Below are 19,614 nucleotides of genomic sequence, written 5' to 3' on the forward strand. Positions count from 1 at the left end.
GGGTTCCTGCTAGTTCGGGTGCTGCGCAGTGCAGGGTGACTACAAGTGCACTGAACGTATTTCCTCCTTTTAGGTTATTATCATAACAGTACAAAAGTGGCTGTGAAGACTCTGAAGCCGGGAACGATGTCTGTGCAAGCCTTTCTGGAGGAAGCCAACCTCATGAAAACACTTCAGCATGACAAGCTAGTTAGGCTTTATGCTGTAGTGACCAAAGAAGAACCTATTTATATTATAACAGAATTCATGGCAAAAGGTGAGAATGACAGAGGATCTGCAAGTGGGGTTTTAGTAAACACTTGTGTTTATTAATCGTTCATCAGTCAGTGCCCATCCTTTAAAAAGGAAGCAGCAGAAAAGGAAAATTTGGGATTTTAACATTTTTCTTTTGTATGCTCTGATATAAAGTGAGGGAGCTTAGAGGAGGCATAAGGGTTTGATTTTCTGATTCATTATTGCATTTTTGAAATAACCTTTTTTTTTTTTTAAAACAGATTTCTTAAATGTAACTTTTTAAAATTATTCAAGTTGCAGAGCACAACCCTCAAAATAGCTCTGGTTCCTTTGGGTTCTAATACTTAACTTTGGTGTCATAACAAGACAATAATTAAAACCTTAGAAATTGTCTTATATAGCTCTTGAATTGATAAATACTTGTTTAATAAGGGGAGTGATGAGTGTTCCTGAAAAGATTGCTGCACTACTAGAAAGGAACAAACTGTATTAGATTATCACTACACAAAATAAGTGAGGTTTCCTTCTCAGATTGTCTTAGTAGGGTTTTTGTTTGTTTTGTTCTGTTTTCAAGCAGTTCTGCTGATGACTTCATAAATGCTAGCTACCATTCAGCAATTTATTCTTTACCACCTTGAAAGAATTAATGAGTGAGATTCTCCTAGAGAACTTTCCCACTAGCCTGTAGATTAGGGTAATTATCCAATTCAGCACCACTGAACTAAGGTATGCTCTGATGTGAGTTTTCTACACCCAGGGAAATTACAAAACTTGGATACCTGCCATGCTGTCTTGAATGTTACTCTTATTAGGTCATGTAAAGAGATGGGCTTACTGTAGTTGGCTTGAAAATACATGAAAACCATTCACTGCAAAACGTCCGTGACTCAGAAAATCGGGGACCTAGTGGGAACTTTATTCTGAAAATAAGCTATGCTGACTTAATCTTTCTCTGTTGTAACAGGAAGTTTGCTGGATTTTCTGAAGAGTGATGAAGGAAGTAAATTGTTGCTTCCAAAGCTAATTGACTTCTCTGCTCAGGTATGTTATAAGAAATATGCTCAAAATTAAGGGGTTCTATTTCTCTCCAGGTCTGAAACTCAGAATGGGAAACTATCCTAAACTTTGTCGCATTAAAGGAGAATTTAGTTTTCAGATGTTTTTGTCTGAGTAAATATGGTTACTTGAAAGGAAGGAATAGAGGAACAAAGTGTTTCAAAGGGAACTTGTGAAGTTAGGCCTCCCTCTTCGATACTGCTGGTGATCTACTCAGATGGCAGTGGTACACAGTCACTTTCCTTTGTGGAAAGGCTGTTTTCATTTCCAACAGAAGTGAAGTGAAAGTGTACAAGTTCTGTAGAGTGAGTGCTTATGAGATGCCTCCAAGCAGCATTCATTGGTGGTGTCGTCTTAATTTCCTAGGTTAGATCAATTAGTCAAACTTCTATGTTAACTTCCACAGAGTAATGTTAGTTTCAAATTCATATGTAAATTCCTGTGAAGTAAATAAAATCTAATCAATATTTCTTGTGAAATATCATTTGGTATTTATTACGAAATATCATTGGTTGTGAAACCATGGAGATAGTCTCAAAATATACAAGTTATTCCACATCATAAGAAAAAATTTAGAGAGAAACCCCAAAGTGATTTACGTGTCAAGGACTGTATCAAAGGTGCCTATAGTGCAGTGTTCTGCCTCTGACAGTTATACACTATAAATGTCCAGGGAGAAAACTCACGGTGAACTAAAATAAGATCAGGAATATTTTTTTTGGCCTTGGTTGATGCACTGTTGAGCTCTGCATTTCTTTTTAATCACACTGTTCTGGTAAGGCAGTTTACCTGCCTATCCAAGCTTCTCAGGAAGACTGAAAATGCAACGAGTGGTAGCTGAGGATTGTCTTCTTTTTTCCCCTTGTATGCCTGTGATGTTTCCCAAGGCTGAGCTGCTCACAGCCACGCTGCACAGCTGGTGTGCCTGCACGCATGTGTCCACACAATAATTATGTTGCAACAAAAAGTTCTGAAACTTTACCCATTGCGGAACAATACATTAGCAATGGACTTGTGATTCAGCGTCATGAAAATGGTCAGGAAGTGTTTCCACTTAATACATTGCCTTTTTATGTAGAGAAATGGCCTTTGTCACCTTTGGCCTTGTCTGATAGGGAAGGACTGGGAGTGAGAGAAAGGGAGGGGAGGCTGTGGCTGTGTGACTAACAGATAGCTGAAAAATGTAATGCCCTTAAACATGAACCCGCTTATGGAGTTGATTTTTTCACTATTAAAGACTGCTGTGAGCTGGCGTTTGCATTGCCAGATGGCTACTCAGTGCTTCACTCTCTGAATTCATGAAGTCTTTGCCTTGAACAGTCTTGAAAGAAATCTGTATTTACAGTGGATAAAATATTCTGCTTTTGGAAAAAAAAAAAGTTAGGAGTGCTCCCATGGGTGAAATAAACATCTTGTAAAAAGATAGCATTTTTTAGCAAGTAATTGAATATACTACTACTCTGCTGTACTGATTCTGCTGTTTTGTTATCTGAGCATCTGCACGCATCAATTGCTGTTGTTAACAGCAATGGAGGAGGATTTAGGTGGACCTAAGTCTGCTGGTGACTTCAGTGTATAGCTGTGGACTCTGTTTTTTTTTTTTGTTTGTTTGTTTGTTTGTTTGTTTGTTGTTTGTTTGTTTTGTTTTGTTTTGTTTTTAATTTCTGTATTTTGCTGTACTAGCAGTCCCAATTTGTGAAATTAGGTCTTTGGAAAACATGGTAAGAAAATGCTTGCTAGGAAGGCAATCCAGCTCTGTTTCTCAAACAATCCGCCCTCTGGAAGAGCTGAGGTTTCTCTTTTGTGTTTTAATTAGTGTGTATGAGTAGGGGCTAGGGAAATCTAGGGTTGGTTATGCCCTGGCAAAGATAATTTTGGCCACTAGAGATGAATGCTAGCAGTCTCTGTAATGAGAGTGTTTTAAAAGAAGCTGAGTTTTGCAAACATATCTTCAGCACGTACTGCCTGCTATAATACAAAATAGACTGGAGGCATCCCCTGTAGAATTCAGCAGAATTGTGAATTTTTAATATATGCCAGGAACAAAGTCAGGTACACGGAGCAACCACCATCTGAGCCTGTTTCCCTGTACGTAGAGCCTATGAGACCACTGCTTGGTAAGCGTTAAGTAGCCCAGCACCCTCACCGTCTGGTCCTGTAACTTCCTTGGTCTGGCAGTCACGAGCTGACACAACTTACGAGCAGTTCCTGGTACTTCTGCTTCTCAGCTCAGCAAGCAGGCTGAGGAAATGCAAAGGTGCTGCTGGCTGTCGGTTCCCAGTTACAGGCTTGGGCGTGAGCGAATTTCATTGCTTTGTCCACAACTTCTGCTGCCAGATCTTGCTAAGGCAGCAGACCAAAACACACAGCGTGCAGGCTGCTCGTATTCCCCTCTGTCATTTACAGGCAGTAGCCTGGCTGTTGCATCACCAGGGTGACTGGCAAACTGGATCTTAGTAGTTGTTTCCTGTCTTGCCCCACAGCTAATTTACCCAAAGAGCTTCCAATTCTTTGTTTCCAGTTATTGAACTCAGGCTTTTATGAGGTCAGCTAAGAATGTATGATGCAAATTCAGTGAACTTTTTGCATGTATAAACTCTTCCTACTTCTTCTGCGAATCTGTTATCTGCTGCTTAGCATACACGTGCATAATGGCTGTGTTTAGGAAAATTATATCGATTATTAATGAACATACTCATGTCATACTTTTCAAACTGGTCAGTTGTATCACAAAAACAGTCTTTTCCATGCAGCACTGATACTTCCATTAATCCTTCCATGACCTACAACTTTGTTAGCAACTCTTATCCTCTTCTTTCTGCCTTTTAAGGCTACAATGCCATTAGACTAATAATAATATTGAAATTATAATAATGATTCCCTCTAGTATTCCAGTACATAATTACTCTTTTTTTTTCCATGTGGGTCTGCTTTACCTACTTAGCTGTTTGACTGGAGAAAGTGGAGTACATTTTTGCAGCCTTTCCTGACCCACCTTTAGGATAAACTCTGCTGCAAATGGAAAATAGGTATTACATTAATTATCATTTGAAGAATTAAAATGTTTCTGTTTCTCAACAGCTTTCATATTCAGAGGGTCTATACCCTCTTCATAGGCACGTACCCTAATGATGTGAGGATGAATTCTTTTTTCAAATTCTTCAAGTGTGTTGTATTTTATTACATGTCTGGCTATCATTGAAAGGAATCTGGTTTTGGTTAACCCTAGACCAAATAAAGTCTTATCCAGGTCAATAGCATGTGTTTGCTTAAACCTTCCAAAACCGCAGGCTGTTTTTTCTGACACTCTTCCCTAAGAACTGGGAATTACCAAATTTAAAGCAGTGTGAACCTCAGCAGATGCTACATTACTTCCTCTTCTTAAACCTAATCAGGATAGTCCCTCACATTGTAGCCGCTTTTCACTGATTTCCTATGTACTCTGGCTTACATAGGCTGCTTCACCTGCTTTAGCAGGAGCTTCCCACAGGGCCACGGGCCTGGGCTGGGTTGCAGTGAGAGCAGCTCTGCAGCCACCCTCCGCCCAGCCCAGCAAAGGAAAAGGGATGTGGCCAGGATGTCCTGCTCACTGCTGAGCCCTCAGATGCAGCCTCAGTGGTAGAGCAGCCCCGGGGAGTGAGAATCACTTGTGTAGCAGGCAGCAGCAATTCAGAGGGATCATTGAAGACGCCTTTATTCACAAATCCCTGGCGTCTATGGGTTGCATTTTCACCTGTAGCTTTCACACGTACAGATCCTGAACGGACAAAAAAGCCCCATCTGTCCATGCAAAGGAAAGCCTTTTAAAAGTACCTAAATGATCCCCAAAGTAACTGTTTCTAGATGATTTTGGTTTAAAAATTATAGATGAAATAGGTCTGGAGAGTGGGGATGATTTAGCATGGTGTTTCTTAGTCTTTTGGACATCATAACATCATAGGTCGTATCTATTTTTTTCTTTTTTTTTTTTTTTCCTTTTTTTTCCTTCTTCTTCTTTTTCTTTTTCCCCCCAGAATTGATTTAATTTGTAACCAAATACAAACTAGGTGCAACCTTGAATACTGATTCATCACTTTAATTTATTTATTCTTTTTCCGTATTTTACTTCCCTGTTTTACAGGTGAGTAGACGCTCTTTGACTTTGGATTTACTGACAGTGTTCAGGTGTTTCATAAACACTCATATCCTTCAAAACTGTTCTAGCCCAGTTTCCTTTTTACACCCTGAGTTCTTACCCCTTTGTTATTCATGTCAGCCATGCGTGCATCCTTGATGCTTTTAGTGAAGACTGAAGCAAAAGCAGGCATTTAAAAACTTCTCTGTGTCATTTGCATGTAGCCTTCCCCATCTGTTTAATGTAAATATTTTTGTTGCACATCTTGTTACAAATGCACCTCTAGAATTTTTCCCTGCTTACACTTTCTATTTGCAGAATGTTTTGTGGGTGAGTTCTTCTGATTTTTGTCACATTTGGGTATTCTTTTACAATTTATAATTTGACTGTATCATTTTCAGGGGTTTCAAGCCATGTAAAACTTGGCCAACCTTTTCTTGTTGAGCACTTCCTTTACAATGTGTGGTTTGCCCTTGCACTTGTAATTGTTGTTTCCTTGCTGGCATGGTTGTTCCTGAGACTGTTTTCCCATAAGGTTGCACCTGCCAACTCTCCAAGTTGTTTAAAGTTTGCTTTCCTAGGATAAACAGAAGTCTTCATATTGCCATTCTTTCATTATGTTTCATTTTCATTCCCATCTGTTTCATGATCCCCATCACCCAGTTTTCGTTCTCAACTTGATATATATTCTCAGCATGATATAAAAACATCCTATCAGGTTAACCCCGAACAAGCCCATCTGGCCTTTTTAGTATTCCACATTTTTACACACGGCTTACAAATGCACAAGTGGAATCTGTTACAGATGTTACTGCAATCCTCTCTCTGCATTAATAAACAGCATTGCAAACAATATGTAAAACATGTCTCGTTTGAAATAACTCTTGCAAAAATGAATCACAGGCCTTGGAATGAAAGTTGAAATGAAACATGTCTTTCAATTGAAAAGCTGAGCTGTGAAGGAATCCAGAAGTTCTTCAGTTTTGTAGGGAAAAATTTAAAATAAAATGATTGGCAGAGCTTCACACTTTGGGGAAAAAAAAAAAAAGAGAGAGAGAACATAACTGCCCATCTCTGTATGTGCTGTTTAGCTTCAGCTGTGGCACTTCATCAATGCAGCCTCGGAGTTGTGACCAAGAGGTTTTCATTTTCAGAAAGTGTAGCTTTGCTGTGAGAGCAGTCTCCTCTCCTGAGATGGTGGTTTATTAGGTTCTCCCCTCTCCCTTCAGAAGATGTGAAGGACTGGGCAGAACACATGTAATGCTTCTTTTAGCGTCATTGCTTGCTCCCTGCTTTTCCTACCATTTTCTTCAAATATTTTGAAAGAGTTTTAGTGTTGTTTGTGAGATGACCCACAAGCATTCTGGAAAGATAAGTAATCACCATGCTTTACAGGCAGAAAGAACAGAAACTGAGAGAAAAGAGCACAGCTAGCTGAAATCACCACGTCAGTGACAGAGCCGTATGCAAAACGTTGGCTCCGAGTCATTTATTTATCGTCTGACTTTCAGCTAAGGATTTACAGTCTGGAGGCTGTCTTACGGGCTGATTTATTCCTTCCAGGAGTTAGTTGGTTCCTTGTCATTCTTACATTGTGTACATAATTCCTACTATTTAGTGATTGCTTTCTATTATTGTTATTGTTAAATAATTTAGCTTAGGTAATTCTAGAAGCATGCCAGTAGTTCATTACAGGTTATGAGAAAACCGGTTTCTTTTTGAGTAGCAGCAGTGCAGTGTAGGCAGGATCCTCTCTTAAAGGCCATGAAAACTATCCTGTGAGCCCAAATAATCTTTCCTTTCCTGCTCCTCACTAGCATGTCACCGAACAGCCTTGACAGGTACAAATGATCATTAAAAGAGAGGGAAAGAGTGCTTTCTTTTGCTTTTGTTCCCGTGGATCTCTCTACATCTAACATACTATTTGGCAATGAAAACCCAACAATTATCAGAAAGAGTTATTGCATGGGCTCTGGCACACATTTCCTTCATCAAAAAATCCTTTTGTGTGGGTTGTTTTGTTGTGGGTTTTTTTTGGGGTGTGTTTTTTTTTTTTCTTTCCTTTTTTTTTTGTTTGTTTGTTTGTTTGTTGATCACAAGGGCTTAACATGAACTGGATATATGAATTCGGTTGTTGATTTTCTGTGTTTCCCCTCCTGTTAATCAGAATTCCTTGCCCACTCATTTTTGGGAATTTTTTTGCATGCCCAAACGTTTGTACATACATGGCTTCTTTGAATTTCTCTGATTCAATTCGGTCAAAACCATTGCCCTGGAATTGCATGGAAACGTAATTTGTATTTGCTGAAAACACAGTGAATTGTTTGCTGTCACATTCTTAGTTTGTGACTAACAGATGATAAGTTCAGTGGATCTGGCACAAAGAACAGGAAATAGAAAGGTCTTTCCAATGGCTTTGCTTGGCTGGGCTTGCAAACTGAGAATCACGGCCACAAACTTCTCTTCCATGAAATGGTTTGTCATTCACCAGCCAGCAGTTAGTCCAACTGTTGGATCTGTGCAGGGAAGTAAGAGGAAAGTTGATTCCTTCTTGATTGTTGCTGCGTTTTCACAGTGGCATTAGTGCACCTGTCTGCGTTTCAGTCGCATCTGCCAAGCTGGCCGGTCCCATTTCAGCACTGATCTTAGAGCAAAGCTTTCGCTTTCAGTTCTCCTTCTTCCCCAAACCCAAATCATCACATGTGGAGGAGAGATTTAAATGCTACCCTTCTATTTTGTGAGTAGCCTTTAAGCCTCTAGTAAGACTCTGTGGTGACTATTCACTAGTAGCTGCTTCCTTCATTATTTAAAATACCTTTTACTTATTTCTAGAAAATATGAAATGCAGAAGTTCTTCACTTTCTTCATCATCACAGATTTTCTTTCTTGTTTAGTGTAAGAACCCCCTTGTGTTGTGTAAGTGAAATTTAAGACTGCCCTGAAGAAGTGGCAATATATTGGTTTGTAAGAAGAGTTTTTTAGTGGCAGGAGGTGGGAGGGAAAGTGGCTGTGTGTTCCACTGCCTGAACAACAAAAGAGGAACGAAGGTAACGGGGTTTCACTGCTGTAAGGGGCAGTGCTGCGTGCGTGTGGTGTATCCCTTGGGGACTTTTTAAAAACTGATAAGCAGAAGTGGTGTGAATGTTTTCTTAAAGTTTTGTCAGGTGCTCGTGTCTGCTTTACTGCACAGCTGAAATGTGCAGCTCTGGCATGGGGAAGGTGTCTGTGTGCTCGTCTTCTCCTGAGATGGAGGGGAAAGAGCTTGTGTATGAGTGTGGTAGGAACTGGGGTGAAAAGGGCCCTTACGTTTCACTGCTGCTTCATTGACAAATCTGGGAGCTTGTGTTCCCCAAATAATGTGCATGGCAAAGACATGTCACCTGCAGAAATTCTGGAGTAGTGTCTCTGGCACAGTTATCCTGTGGGACTTAAATGGGAATGGCACCAGCAATCTCACAGGGAAAAGAAATACTGACAGCTCCCAAGCACTGGTCTGGTGTTATTTTTTTCCTAGCTCCTATTAAACTTTTGGATAGCATACTAATGACACAAAATTTTTACTGCTCTGAGTTGAGAAACTTTTTTTTTTTTTTTTTTGAAAAGTAGTATGTTTTTCTTTGGGTGGGAAATAGGGCAGTCTGGACAAATGCTGAGGTAATCATCCCCAGTGTGTATTTTGAGAGCATTAATCACCTTCAATTTGATTTGGAAATTAATTTTGGTTGCTGAAATGCGAGTTAAATTTACTTGTGATAGTATCTGACTACTTGCTGTTGCCAAATGCTCCTCATGTATGAGCAGGTAGATGTTGTCGGAGGTGAAAACGTGCATAAAGTTATTTGACCTGTCTTAGTAATTTCCCAGGCAATTTCAGGTAATTAGAAAGCTGGTGGGTTGTTTGTTTGTTTGCTTGTTTGCTTTTGTTTTGTCTCCTTTTCTTTTAAAAAACTTTCTGCATTGTTGCTTAATGAAACTTAAAAGAACATGTCCCTCATTTAACTTACTAATTTCTTCCATTTTCTTATTATTTTAAAAATAAACTGGTTAGTAAATTAGGAAAGAGAATATTGTAGTAGAAATCTTATGAACATTTCATTTAAATTTTTGATTTGGGTATCTTATCCTACTGGCTGTTATTCATCCAAACTATTCTTTTGAAGCTGCCACTGTAAGTACCGTTTTGCAGGACTGGATCTACACGTACATTTTGCATGGCAGTCAACCTCTCCTAATTTCCACGTACAAAATGCTCCAAAGTTGCTGTTAATGAATCAGTGAACATGACTTTGCTGGTACACTGAAAGAACAGGGAGGCCTGGCCTGCCGATGGCATTGTATTGTGCTGAAATACCAAAACAGTTGTTTCGTTTGTTACAGATTGCAGAAGGAATGGCATACATAGAAAGGAAAAATTACATCCATCGAGACTTGAGAGCAGCTAATGTTCTGGTTTCGGACTTACTGATGTGCAAAATTGCTGATTTTGGACTAGCTAGAGTTATTGAAGACAATGAATATACAGCAAGAGAAGGTATGTTCTTTTGTTGTTTTGTTTTGTTTTGTCTTTAAAAATTCAGTCTCTGGGAGGCATTGAGGCTGTATTTAAAATTAATATGATCACCAAGGACAGAAAATGCCATAAAAACTAACTAGTGTTCTAATGCCAACAACTTTTAAAATGACCCGCAGCTTCCATCCCACTGAATTAAATGCTGAGAAATTATGAAAATTATTTTCTGTTCACATCCTAAGTGCCACGTGCACCTCCCTTCCCTTACAGAAAGGAAGCAGCCCTGGTAGTTGTAGTTGTTGGGGGAAACTTTTGCAAAACTGGTTATCTTTTGAAGCTGCTTTAGGAGCTGCAGCATTGATTTGTGTGTTCAGCAGCATCACTCCTGTGCATAGGGATGCTCCTTTTTTGCCCCCTGTTCAGCACACGGCCAGGAGGTAATGCTGCAGCAGGGGCAGGACTGGTGAGAGAGGAAAGCATGCTATTAAAGATTTGTCTGTATTTTGCTATATGTGTTTTGCTAATATTGTCACAGAATGTTTTAAGAAGGGCGTAGTCTATTAGCTGTAGTGAAAAGTTCCGTGTTTTTTTTTTTAATGTTCCCATGCACAAACTGCATTAGAGTAAATGCCCTAAAGCTTCTCTGAGCATTCCTGTTGGGTGGCTGTCCTGCTCTCGTTTTAAGGACACTACCTCATGTTTTCACACTGGCTGGGTGGAAACTGTGGTAATGTAGGATGAGAGTTTAAGAACCAAGGTATGCGGAAGAAAGAGAACAATGCATTACAGTTGAGATTAAAGGGAGACGATTAAAGGACTACTCAGAAGTCACTAGGTAACCAGTGACTAATTCAATGGGAGCTCAGAGGGAAGGATATGATTAAACAGCTTTCAGAGGAACAGAACCCATACCTGTGTTTTTTTAGCCAGCTCTGGACATTGTATATTGATTAAATGATCCTTTCATGTTATAAATTCCTTATGCTGGGTTTCTTTGATCAGTTTCCTGGCATTCAGTAGTTATCTAGCTTACCTGGTATTTTGTGCCAGCAGGACAGAGCAGGGTAGAAAGGGCATAACCAGGATCTGTTTGCATTACTCTTCTTTGCCTGAAGAGCTAAAGTAATATTCCCCAGCAATGGCTGCTTAAGGGTTTCTTTTCTAACTAGATTGAGTCTGCATTTATATGGGATTTTTTGGAATCAGTTATTTAGACACAAAAGACATATATTAATATATGACTTGCTACTCCTTTTGCATCTATGGCTGTTTAGAAATAACTGAGTGTGGTGTATGTTAAAGTGCATGTTGAAGTTAGATGGACTTTCTTTAAAATGGTAGAAGTTAGCTAAGTCTTGTGAAGTTCCAGCTGATGGTTTCCTGGTTTCAGCTGGAATAGAGATAATTTTCTTCCTGGTAGCTGGCGTGGTGCTGTGTTTTGGATTTAGGATGAGCATAATGCTGATAACACACTGATGTCTTAGCTGTTTCAGAGCAGTGCTTACACAGAACCAAGGTCTTACCAGCTCCTGGTGCTGCCCAACCAGCAAGGAGGCCGGGGGTGCACCAGGAGCTGCGAGGGGACACAGCCAGGGCAGCTGGCCTAGGCTGGCAAAAGGGATGTCCCATACCATAGGGCATCATAAGGAATGATAAAAAGGGGGGAGTTGTGCTGCTCATGGTCTGGCTTGGAATTTTTTTTTAATTTCACCCCAATTCTCCCCCCCATCCTGCTCGGGGTTGGGGGGAGTGAATGTGGTGCTGAGCTCCTGCCAGGATAAAGCCCAACAAACAGAATTTGTAGGATTTTTCCCTGACCACTGGTAGAAGGTAAAATGTTTGCTGCCATTTTAGCAAAAGTTCACAATACCCGAGAGGCTATGGTGCTATGTAACTTTCAGCATTTCATTTGCACCTTTAATGCAGGACATGCAGCATGGCAACATGTGTCTTCCAGCACTTCTCTTCTGGTAATTCCTGCATAGAAGGAGTTGCTGGTAACTTTGCTGTTCTAGGAGTACCATAGACAAGTCTCTTAAATCCTTCCAGTGGCCTGATACAGTGTTTAAATTTGCCTTTGACTGACTGAGACTGTTTTGTCTTTTAGGTGCAAAATTCCCTATTAAATGGACAGCACCGGAGGCAATTAACTATGGATCTTTCACAATTAAGTCTGACGTGTGGTCATTTGGGATTCTCCTGTATGAAATCGTCACATATGGAAAGATTCCTTATCCAGGTATGGACACATGATTATACCATTGCTCTGTAGTTATGCTGCAGTGTTAAAAGGCAAAGAAATTACCCAGGGAAAGAGCTGGCATCTGACAGTAGCAACACCGGTGATTTGGGAAATGTCTTGCAGGTAATGGCAGTGTTTTGGAAAGCTACCATCACCATATGCGTAAGCCATGTGCCTTGTGGGGATAAATTTTAGTAAATGGACTAACAGCACCATGAATGAGGACTCATTTTTATATATTTAAAAGAATTTACAGCTGAATAGTGGTAATTGCCAGAGATCTCCACTTCACAGGCTAAAGCATTGTCACGAGGAGGACACAGTACAAGTTTTAATGGTACCGTGTAAGCTACTGGCTTCTTTTTTTAATACCATAATATGTGAAAGTACTAAAGTGTGTTTTCACAAGCAAGCAGGCACTAATACTTTGTCATCATGAGCTAATCTGAACAAACAAGAAACAGAGCCTAAAGCAGTGCTGCTGTACCACTTGGCATAGTTTCTCTTTGTTCCCATGGTTCAGATCGGAGACTGCAGGGGAGTACATCAATAGTGGCTATAAAGGTAGCTGTGAAATGGCGATGTGCTTCATGTTTCCTTTTTCTTTTTGTTAGACAAAATACATAGTGATGTTTCCAATGCATAGAAATAGCTCGTATAAAAGATATTTGTGTGTATGAATCTGTCACATCTCAGGCATAGCTGATTAACTCAGGGCAGCAGGGTGCATTCACGTAAGCGTGCTGAGGTTGTGAAAAATTAACCTAAATTCTCTTATCTTGTGGGTGAATGGAGAAAGTGCAGCTGTATTCACCTGGCCTGCTCACCTCCATTTAACAGACGGAGTAACTCCTGAGATAAAGCCTTCGGATCCGGCAGTTTACAGGCAGGAAAGGGAGAGCAGATGTTATATATTCAAGCAATGCTTTCCCAGCACTTCCAGTGCAGCAGCTCTTGCTGTTTAAATGGTGAAACCATTTTTACCACCACTTCACGAGCAGCTGAAACTGCATCCTGAAACACCAGAGATGTTGAAGCGACAGAACTGAGTGACCTGAGTCCCAAACCCTGCCGTGACAGTAGGCTTAACACCTGTGGGAACAGGAGACCAGACTTCCCATGAGGCTCAAGCAGACGGAGAAAGGTTGATGGCAGCCAGCTTGATGTTATGTGAGGGGAGAACACATCACCTTTCTGTGCAGGAGGCAGAGCCAAAGCAGACGTTCTTATCTCTCCTCAAGGCTTCAGTCCAGGGAAGCACTTAAGCTCAAGAGCAGCCCCCTTAAACTTCAGGAGGTGATAGGGCTGCTTGCATAGCTAAATGTTTAAACATTTTTTAGGTAAGGGCTATAAAATATGTGACTGAGCAGCTGGTCCTCCCAGTCTTAGTCTAAAAAAGCTGTTCAGGTCCCCAAGGAAAGATCAGATGGAAGCTGTCAGCAGCAGGGTAATTCATGGCTCTTCCCACAGTTGCAAGACTTTATTTCCCATTAGCACGTGCCCGTGCATCCAGACACTAGCCCATGCTGAAGTGGCCCCACAAGGTTATTTCTGGATGCCTCAAAAATTGTTGTTCCCCAAGCAGACCTACAAGCTCACCTGGAAACCAGCACTACAAAAATACAAAACCCCAACCAATACTTAATTCTGTAGCTAAGTCTGCTGTCTCTTTACCTCCATAAAACACATCATATTTTTATTTTAAGAACAAAATCAGTCGGTGCAGCAAACACTGTACTACTGTGGGAAAACATCTCTTCTAGGGGAAGCCTGGGCAATAGTGTTTTTTTTTTTAATGTGGAAGTGTTTTTTTATGAGTATCATAAATAAGCCATACACCGTGAATTAATTTGTCAGCCAGCGATTAGAAGGGGAAGCCTCTTCACTGCATACTGCTTGTAATAGTTTGCATTCAACTGCAAGAGGGATGTATGTCTATTTTAAATAAAAGTCTAAACTGAAGTAGCCTAATAGGCAGAAAGCTGATACTGGAGAACCAGCAGGACAGCAAAATAAGTGGATGACCAATTTACTTCACATGAAGAAATGTGACAGGTTTGGGCAAATTACCCCAGCGTGGCAAGAATAGCCCAGTGATAGGTTGTGAGTAGCAGCCGCTGGAGTAGAAACAGTAAATTGATTTTTCGGTTCTAATGGGAACACTTCAAAATATTATTTTCAGGTATTAACCAGCTTCAGCATCTAGTAAGCTTTCAGCATAAAGCTGCATACAAAACGGTTTGAGTTGTAGCTGACAAGTAGTTAATGCTAGCAAAGAAAATCTAGGCAGGCAGCTTGGTAGGAAGCATTTCCAGCCAAGAAACTTGGAACTTCTGTGATCTTTGTTCCTAAATTCCAACAGCTGTTTCTCTTCCTGAGAAATTCAAAGCAATTAGTGGGACTACAGTTTCAGGAACTACCTCTGAAATACGAAACAAGTGTCTGATTCTGTAGGCAAGTAGGTCGAATTGGTTGTAAAAACCTAATTTCCAGGTGATTACACAATATGTAATTTATTGGAACGAGCCATGTTTGCATTCCAGTTATATCAGCTGTTCTTCACAACATGTGTCACTTTCGGTACACTGGGATTTTTCCTTCACATTGCTGTGCTTACATCATTTCCCGGGCTGTAACATAAGGAAATCTTTTATCTGTGAACCTTAACAGATACCACAGTGTAAATTAACACACATGTACCAAATCTTCAGAGTTAATCCTTTGCTAGCATATAAGGTGTAACGAATATGCATGCGGGATGTCTTTTACTAACTAGGACATAGTTTTGGTGAAACAGGTGACTCTCTAGCTGAAAGAAAAAAAATAACGTGGAGAAGTTAAACAAGTAGCTATTCTGAGGGTACTACATCATGTGTTGGGTAGACAGATAAACCTCTCTGTTTGTTTTTTTTAAATACATAAGGATGTTCATGATGCTGTACCTGGTATGCAATACTGATAAAAGGCTCTTCATTTTGGTCTTATGAACTTAAATGGTTATTTAACAGGTATTTTTTCTGCAAGTTAGCTGAAACACAGTGCGCAGCATTCAGAATACAGTAACAATCCTAAAGACACTAGATCTAAGCACAAGCCTATAAAGTACTTAAACCCAAGCAGTCAGATCATTGTTCCTTGTAAAAATACTTCATTGGCTTTCTTTCTATATTTATTTTGGCTTTACTTTATATAGCAGTAATTCCTTATTCTGTGAAAACATCCTATTCCACTGCTACCTTCAAAATACTCTTTTGCTATAGCATGTACAGTGCTAGGAAAACTTCACTCCTCCTTCCAAAGCAAAACTTTGAAAATACAAAAGATGGGCCCAAAGTAACTGCTCTGATTCAGACCCAGATTTCATGGCTGATGTTTTTTCTAGAGGTTAAAGCCAAAAGGCTTGAACTGAAGGAACTCCAGCCTTTGGGAATTTGGAGCAGTGTCCTATAGTTAATGTCAAATTATTTGGGGAAATTAATCCTACCCTGCACAGATCTCTTGAAATGAAGGGAAAGAGGATCCAAGGATCCACTATGTTCTGTTGTAGTGGTGCCTGCTCTTCTAAATGAGGAAAAATTGGCTTGGTCTTACGGTGTGCATATTGTGATTGGCAGAACTTCCATGTGTATTAAGGAAAATCCCCTTAATTCAAGTCATCCTGAATAATCAAAGGAGTTATACTGAATTAATTTGTCATTTGGTTGTGATTCAAATGTGTCCTTAGCCGCCAAGTGGCTTAAATCATAGCCTTGGTGCTCCGGCAATGCGTGTGGTGCTCTGCAGTGGTGGAGCTGCACGATCACCGCGTGCCCAGGGCAGCAGCACACCTGCACCTCCGCTGCAAGCCTTGGTGTCGGTCAGAGCACTGCATGTCACACATTCACCTAACCAGAGGTTAAAAAAAAAACACACCACATGGTAGTCTTAGGCAGAGCTGCACCATTTGGGGAACTTATTCAGAGGAGCAGCCAGCAGCTGTGGGGTCAGGATACCCTTCTGGGTAGAGATAAAGTCCTCACTGATGGCAAGTGTCCAGGCTGAAACACAGGTGCTTCCTGCATGCCCTGTCTGAGGTACAAAAAGCTTAAAGGCTGGCTTGGGAGAAGGTAAAGCTGGCATAGTTAGCCCATGGAGTTGTGTAAGATATGCAGAGGAAGGGGCGAGCTGAAAGGCAGGCTTTGGGGTAGGAAGTGGTTTTCTTGTCGGCCCTGGCATAGCTGACCTCGCATGCACGGCTGCCTTCTGAGAGCAGGTGTTGCAATCCTTCTGTGAACCCAGCTCTCAAGGACATAAAGGAGGAAAAAAAGAAGATAAAAAAACAGGAGGGTGCAGTCTGGGGCTGGTCCGTGAGAGAGGCATGTGAGGCTCGGGATGCGCTGCTGGTTGTTACTGTTCTTTTTCTCAGAAAGAGAGCAACAACAGGGAAACAAAGCAAAGCCCATCTCAGCGATGAGATGGTTTTGCACAACAGGAATAGCATGAGCAAGAGGGAGAGGAAATTGCCTGTTGCATCTAACGGTGTCGGTGATGTGCACTATCTTGCAATCAGCAGCAGATGCACAATAGTTGATGTAGGAGAAAAATCTGAGTGTGTAACTACACTGAAGGGTGCATGGGCGTGGGGCACTGGCAGTGTGGTGAAGCAGGCGTGCTGCTCTCCATCGGTGTGGAACAAGCAGGTTTGAAGCTCTGCAGCCAAAGAGGGAAGAGTGACACAGTTGGCCAGGGTGGGATTTTGGCTGTGGATCTCACCACCTCTGAAAGCAGGAAAAACAGGAGGGATCCGGGGAACAGAATCAAGTCAAATAGTTTCATAAGGAGTTAAGAGATCTATTCATTGAAACCTTTATTATTATTATTATTAAAGGTATGAGCAATTCAGATGTGATGGTTGCTCTCCAGCGTGGGTACCGGATGCCACGTATGGAAACCTGTCCAGCTGAGCTTTACGACATCATGAAAACGTGCTGGAAAGACAAGGCAGAAGAGAGACCGACGTTTGATTATCTACAGAGCGTGCTCGATGACTTCTACACAGCAACAGAAGGGCAGTACCAACAGCAGCCATAGAACAAAGAACACTTTTCCTGCTGACATGGAGCATTGTCACAGACTTACCTGGACAGACTGCTGTAACCAATTACTCTGTGAGCTTGGATGTCTTAACCAAGTGTGGAAGCTGAGATGCTGACGGAAAGACAAATTCTGCAGCGAAATAATCACGCTTTTCTTTGGTTAAAAGAATTCCTCTAGAGGTTGAAGTTCTCTTAAGTGCTCTGTGTTTTGCAGCTGCAGAAACATACCAAACCGAGTCAGCTTTTTGGGGTGGGAAGGGAGGCAAAAGGAAAGCGACCATGCACCTGTACAGTCTGACAAATCCTTCTCAGGATCAGTCATGGAATACATTACAAGGAGGCCTTTATAAAAGGGATGCATGAACAGCTGTCTTCGAAAGAAAAAGGCACGAAGGAGACCTTACAGATTTAAGACATGGTGTTGCTCTTAAATCACCTTTTTTGAAATGCAGCAGTGTGAAAATTATTTTTGTATCCTTGTTATTTCGCAGTCGCAGTGGGAGTACTGGCACCTCTTGTAAGACTTTCTAAATGTTGTCATGATTTCCTTTAAGGAAGGGTTATGTATGTAATTCTTTACATTGAAGATGATTCTGTTTTACTGCTCTGTCACTCGTATTAAGTTTAAAATAATTTTCAAAGCAACGCAACAGCCCTCTCAGATGCAGAAGCGCGTACACGACAGCAGAAGCAGCAGCATATCCAGCTCTGTGTCCGACCTTCGGTTTCCCACAAGGCCAAAGTCATCATCAAGGGGAAAGCACAGGAATTTGAAGAAGTTCATACTTTTATTGCAGTCACTGAGAATGTTACCCGTGAAAATATTTTAATCGTAATTTCTAATGGTCTGTGATTATTCGAGTATTCCTTGTATTTTTGCTGCTTTAATCGACTAACATAAAAGCTGTTTTAAAGCTAAAACTAGCTCTAGCACAGTCAAAACCAATTTGTCAAATACGCAGTAGGATATTCAGTTATATGGCAGTAACACTATAACATCGTTGCTCAGTATCTAAATCTGTAATTCATAAAAATGAAACGCAGTTTGCTAAGCTCTCTGTATCAAATTGTTCTACCTGAATGAGTTACCAAAACAGCTGAGCTAGTGCAATTACAATGCAACTACAGTATAAGTGGGCTTTTTTCCTTGGTGACACTGTTCCTACCACTGAAACCCAGCACATCTTTGCCACCTCTCACCCCAATTATTTAGGCAAGTGGTACTTTGCTTCGGTGTGCCTGCAGCTAACGTTCAGCAGCATAAACAATCATTGCTTTTGTTTTCCATTGGCCTCCTTCAGCCAAACTACGCTGGTTAAGCAGACTATCAGATAAATATGTAAATATTGTTTCTATTGTATGGTGATTTTTAATTTTAATAAACGCTTAGTCTGAAATGAGTCGTACAGCAGTAATTTGGGGAAAAATGCCTCATACTCTGTCCATAGCAGTAGCTGCACATGGAAGATAAGAGCCTCTGCTTATTACCACTCAGAAGGGTAACTTAGAATGGTAAATATTGATGGACTCTGCATGTGTTATATCTATTCAGTCTTGGGAAGCTGAAGCAGGTTGAACCACCCATTTCTGCAGCCCTTTTTGGGTTTCTTTTGAGCAGGCAGGAAGAAAAGGTTTAGTTCTAAAATACCCTTTAAAACAGCTTCTCAAAATTCTTTAACGTACCAGTCCATTGCAACCCTTTGAAAAAGATTACAGCTAAAGCTTGGTAAGTGTTTCACTACAGGTTGTGTTTTAGCTTAAGGAAAAAAGCTTAAGAGATACTAGAACTTTGTTTTTCAAACCATTTCCTGAAGCCAATAACCTGAAGCCAACAGAAGTGATCCAGGAAGCAGGAAGGTGCATGGAAATGCCATTTGCTCAGAGAATAAGAGATTACAGATAGCGTGCTGCAAACGTGCTAGTATACAATCTCAGACAAACGACAGAGCATCAAAGCACAGCATGAAATCATTTGAAGTGATATTACAGTAAGTTTCTAGTGTTAGCCTATTGTTTGACCATTGCTGGTCCAGAGCAATTTGTACTAAGTAGCCTTCTTGTTCAAGGGATCAGCACTCAGTGTTTTGTAGCACTACACCAAAACATTTTTTAATAGTTGGAATAGTTTGTGTGGAAATAGAATAATATTTTAGAAATTCTACCCTGGAGATAACCCATATTTAAGGGAAACAGTTCAAAAACACAAGACCTGCACTGGCTCAAGTCCTACCTCTTCAGACGGGTTAAGGGCATACCAGAGTGATTACTTATCACTGCATTCAAGCAGACCAACTCAAGCAACTGGTTGGTAAGAGCACTCACATGCAAAGGGCTGTTGCAGTATCACACAGGAAGGCTGCACCACCTAGCGACTCCACATGAG

At 40.8% G+C, this 19,614-nt stretch overlaps 1 protein-coding gene across 5 annotated transcripts in view; it reads left to right on the forward strand.

Moving 5' to 3' along the window:
* Window positions 1–18,628, forward strand: part of LYN (LYN proto-oncogene, Src family tyrosine kinase) — a 51,916-nt gene extending 33,288 nt beyond the window's left edge. For all 5 annotated transcript variants that reach the window (XM_068671886.1, XM_068671884.1, XM_068671882.1 and 2 more), the window contains exons 9-13: window positions 74–256; window positions 1,199–1,275; window positions 9,782–9,935; window positions 12,022–12,153; window positions 17,024–18,628. In XM_068671886.1, the coding sequence (XP_068527987.1) occupies window positions 74–256; window positions 1,199–1,275; window positions 9,782–9,935; window positions 12,022–12,153; window positions 17,024–17,226 (749 nt within the window). In that variant the 3' untranslated portion in view covers window positions 17,227–18,628. The remainder of the gene's footprint in view (window positions 1–73; window positions 257–1,198; window positions 1,276–9,781; window positions 9,936–12,021; window positions 12,154–17,023) is intronic.
* Window positions 18,629–19,614: the final 986 nt, after the last annotated feature.

This window comes from Anas acuta, chromosome 2, assembly GCF_963932015.1.
Source record: "Anas acuta chromosome 2, bAnaAcu1.1, whole genome shotgun sequence".
In the NCBI taxonomy this organism is placed as follows: domain Eukaryota; kingdom Metazoa; phylum Chordata; class Aves; order Anseriformes; family Anatidae; genus Anas; species Anas acuta.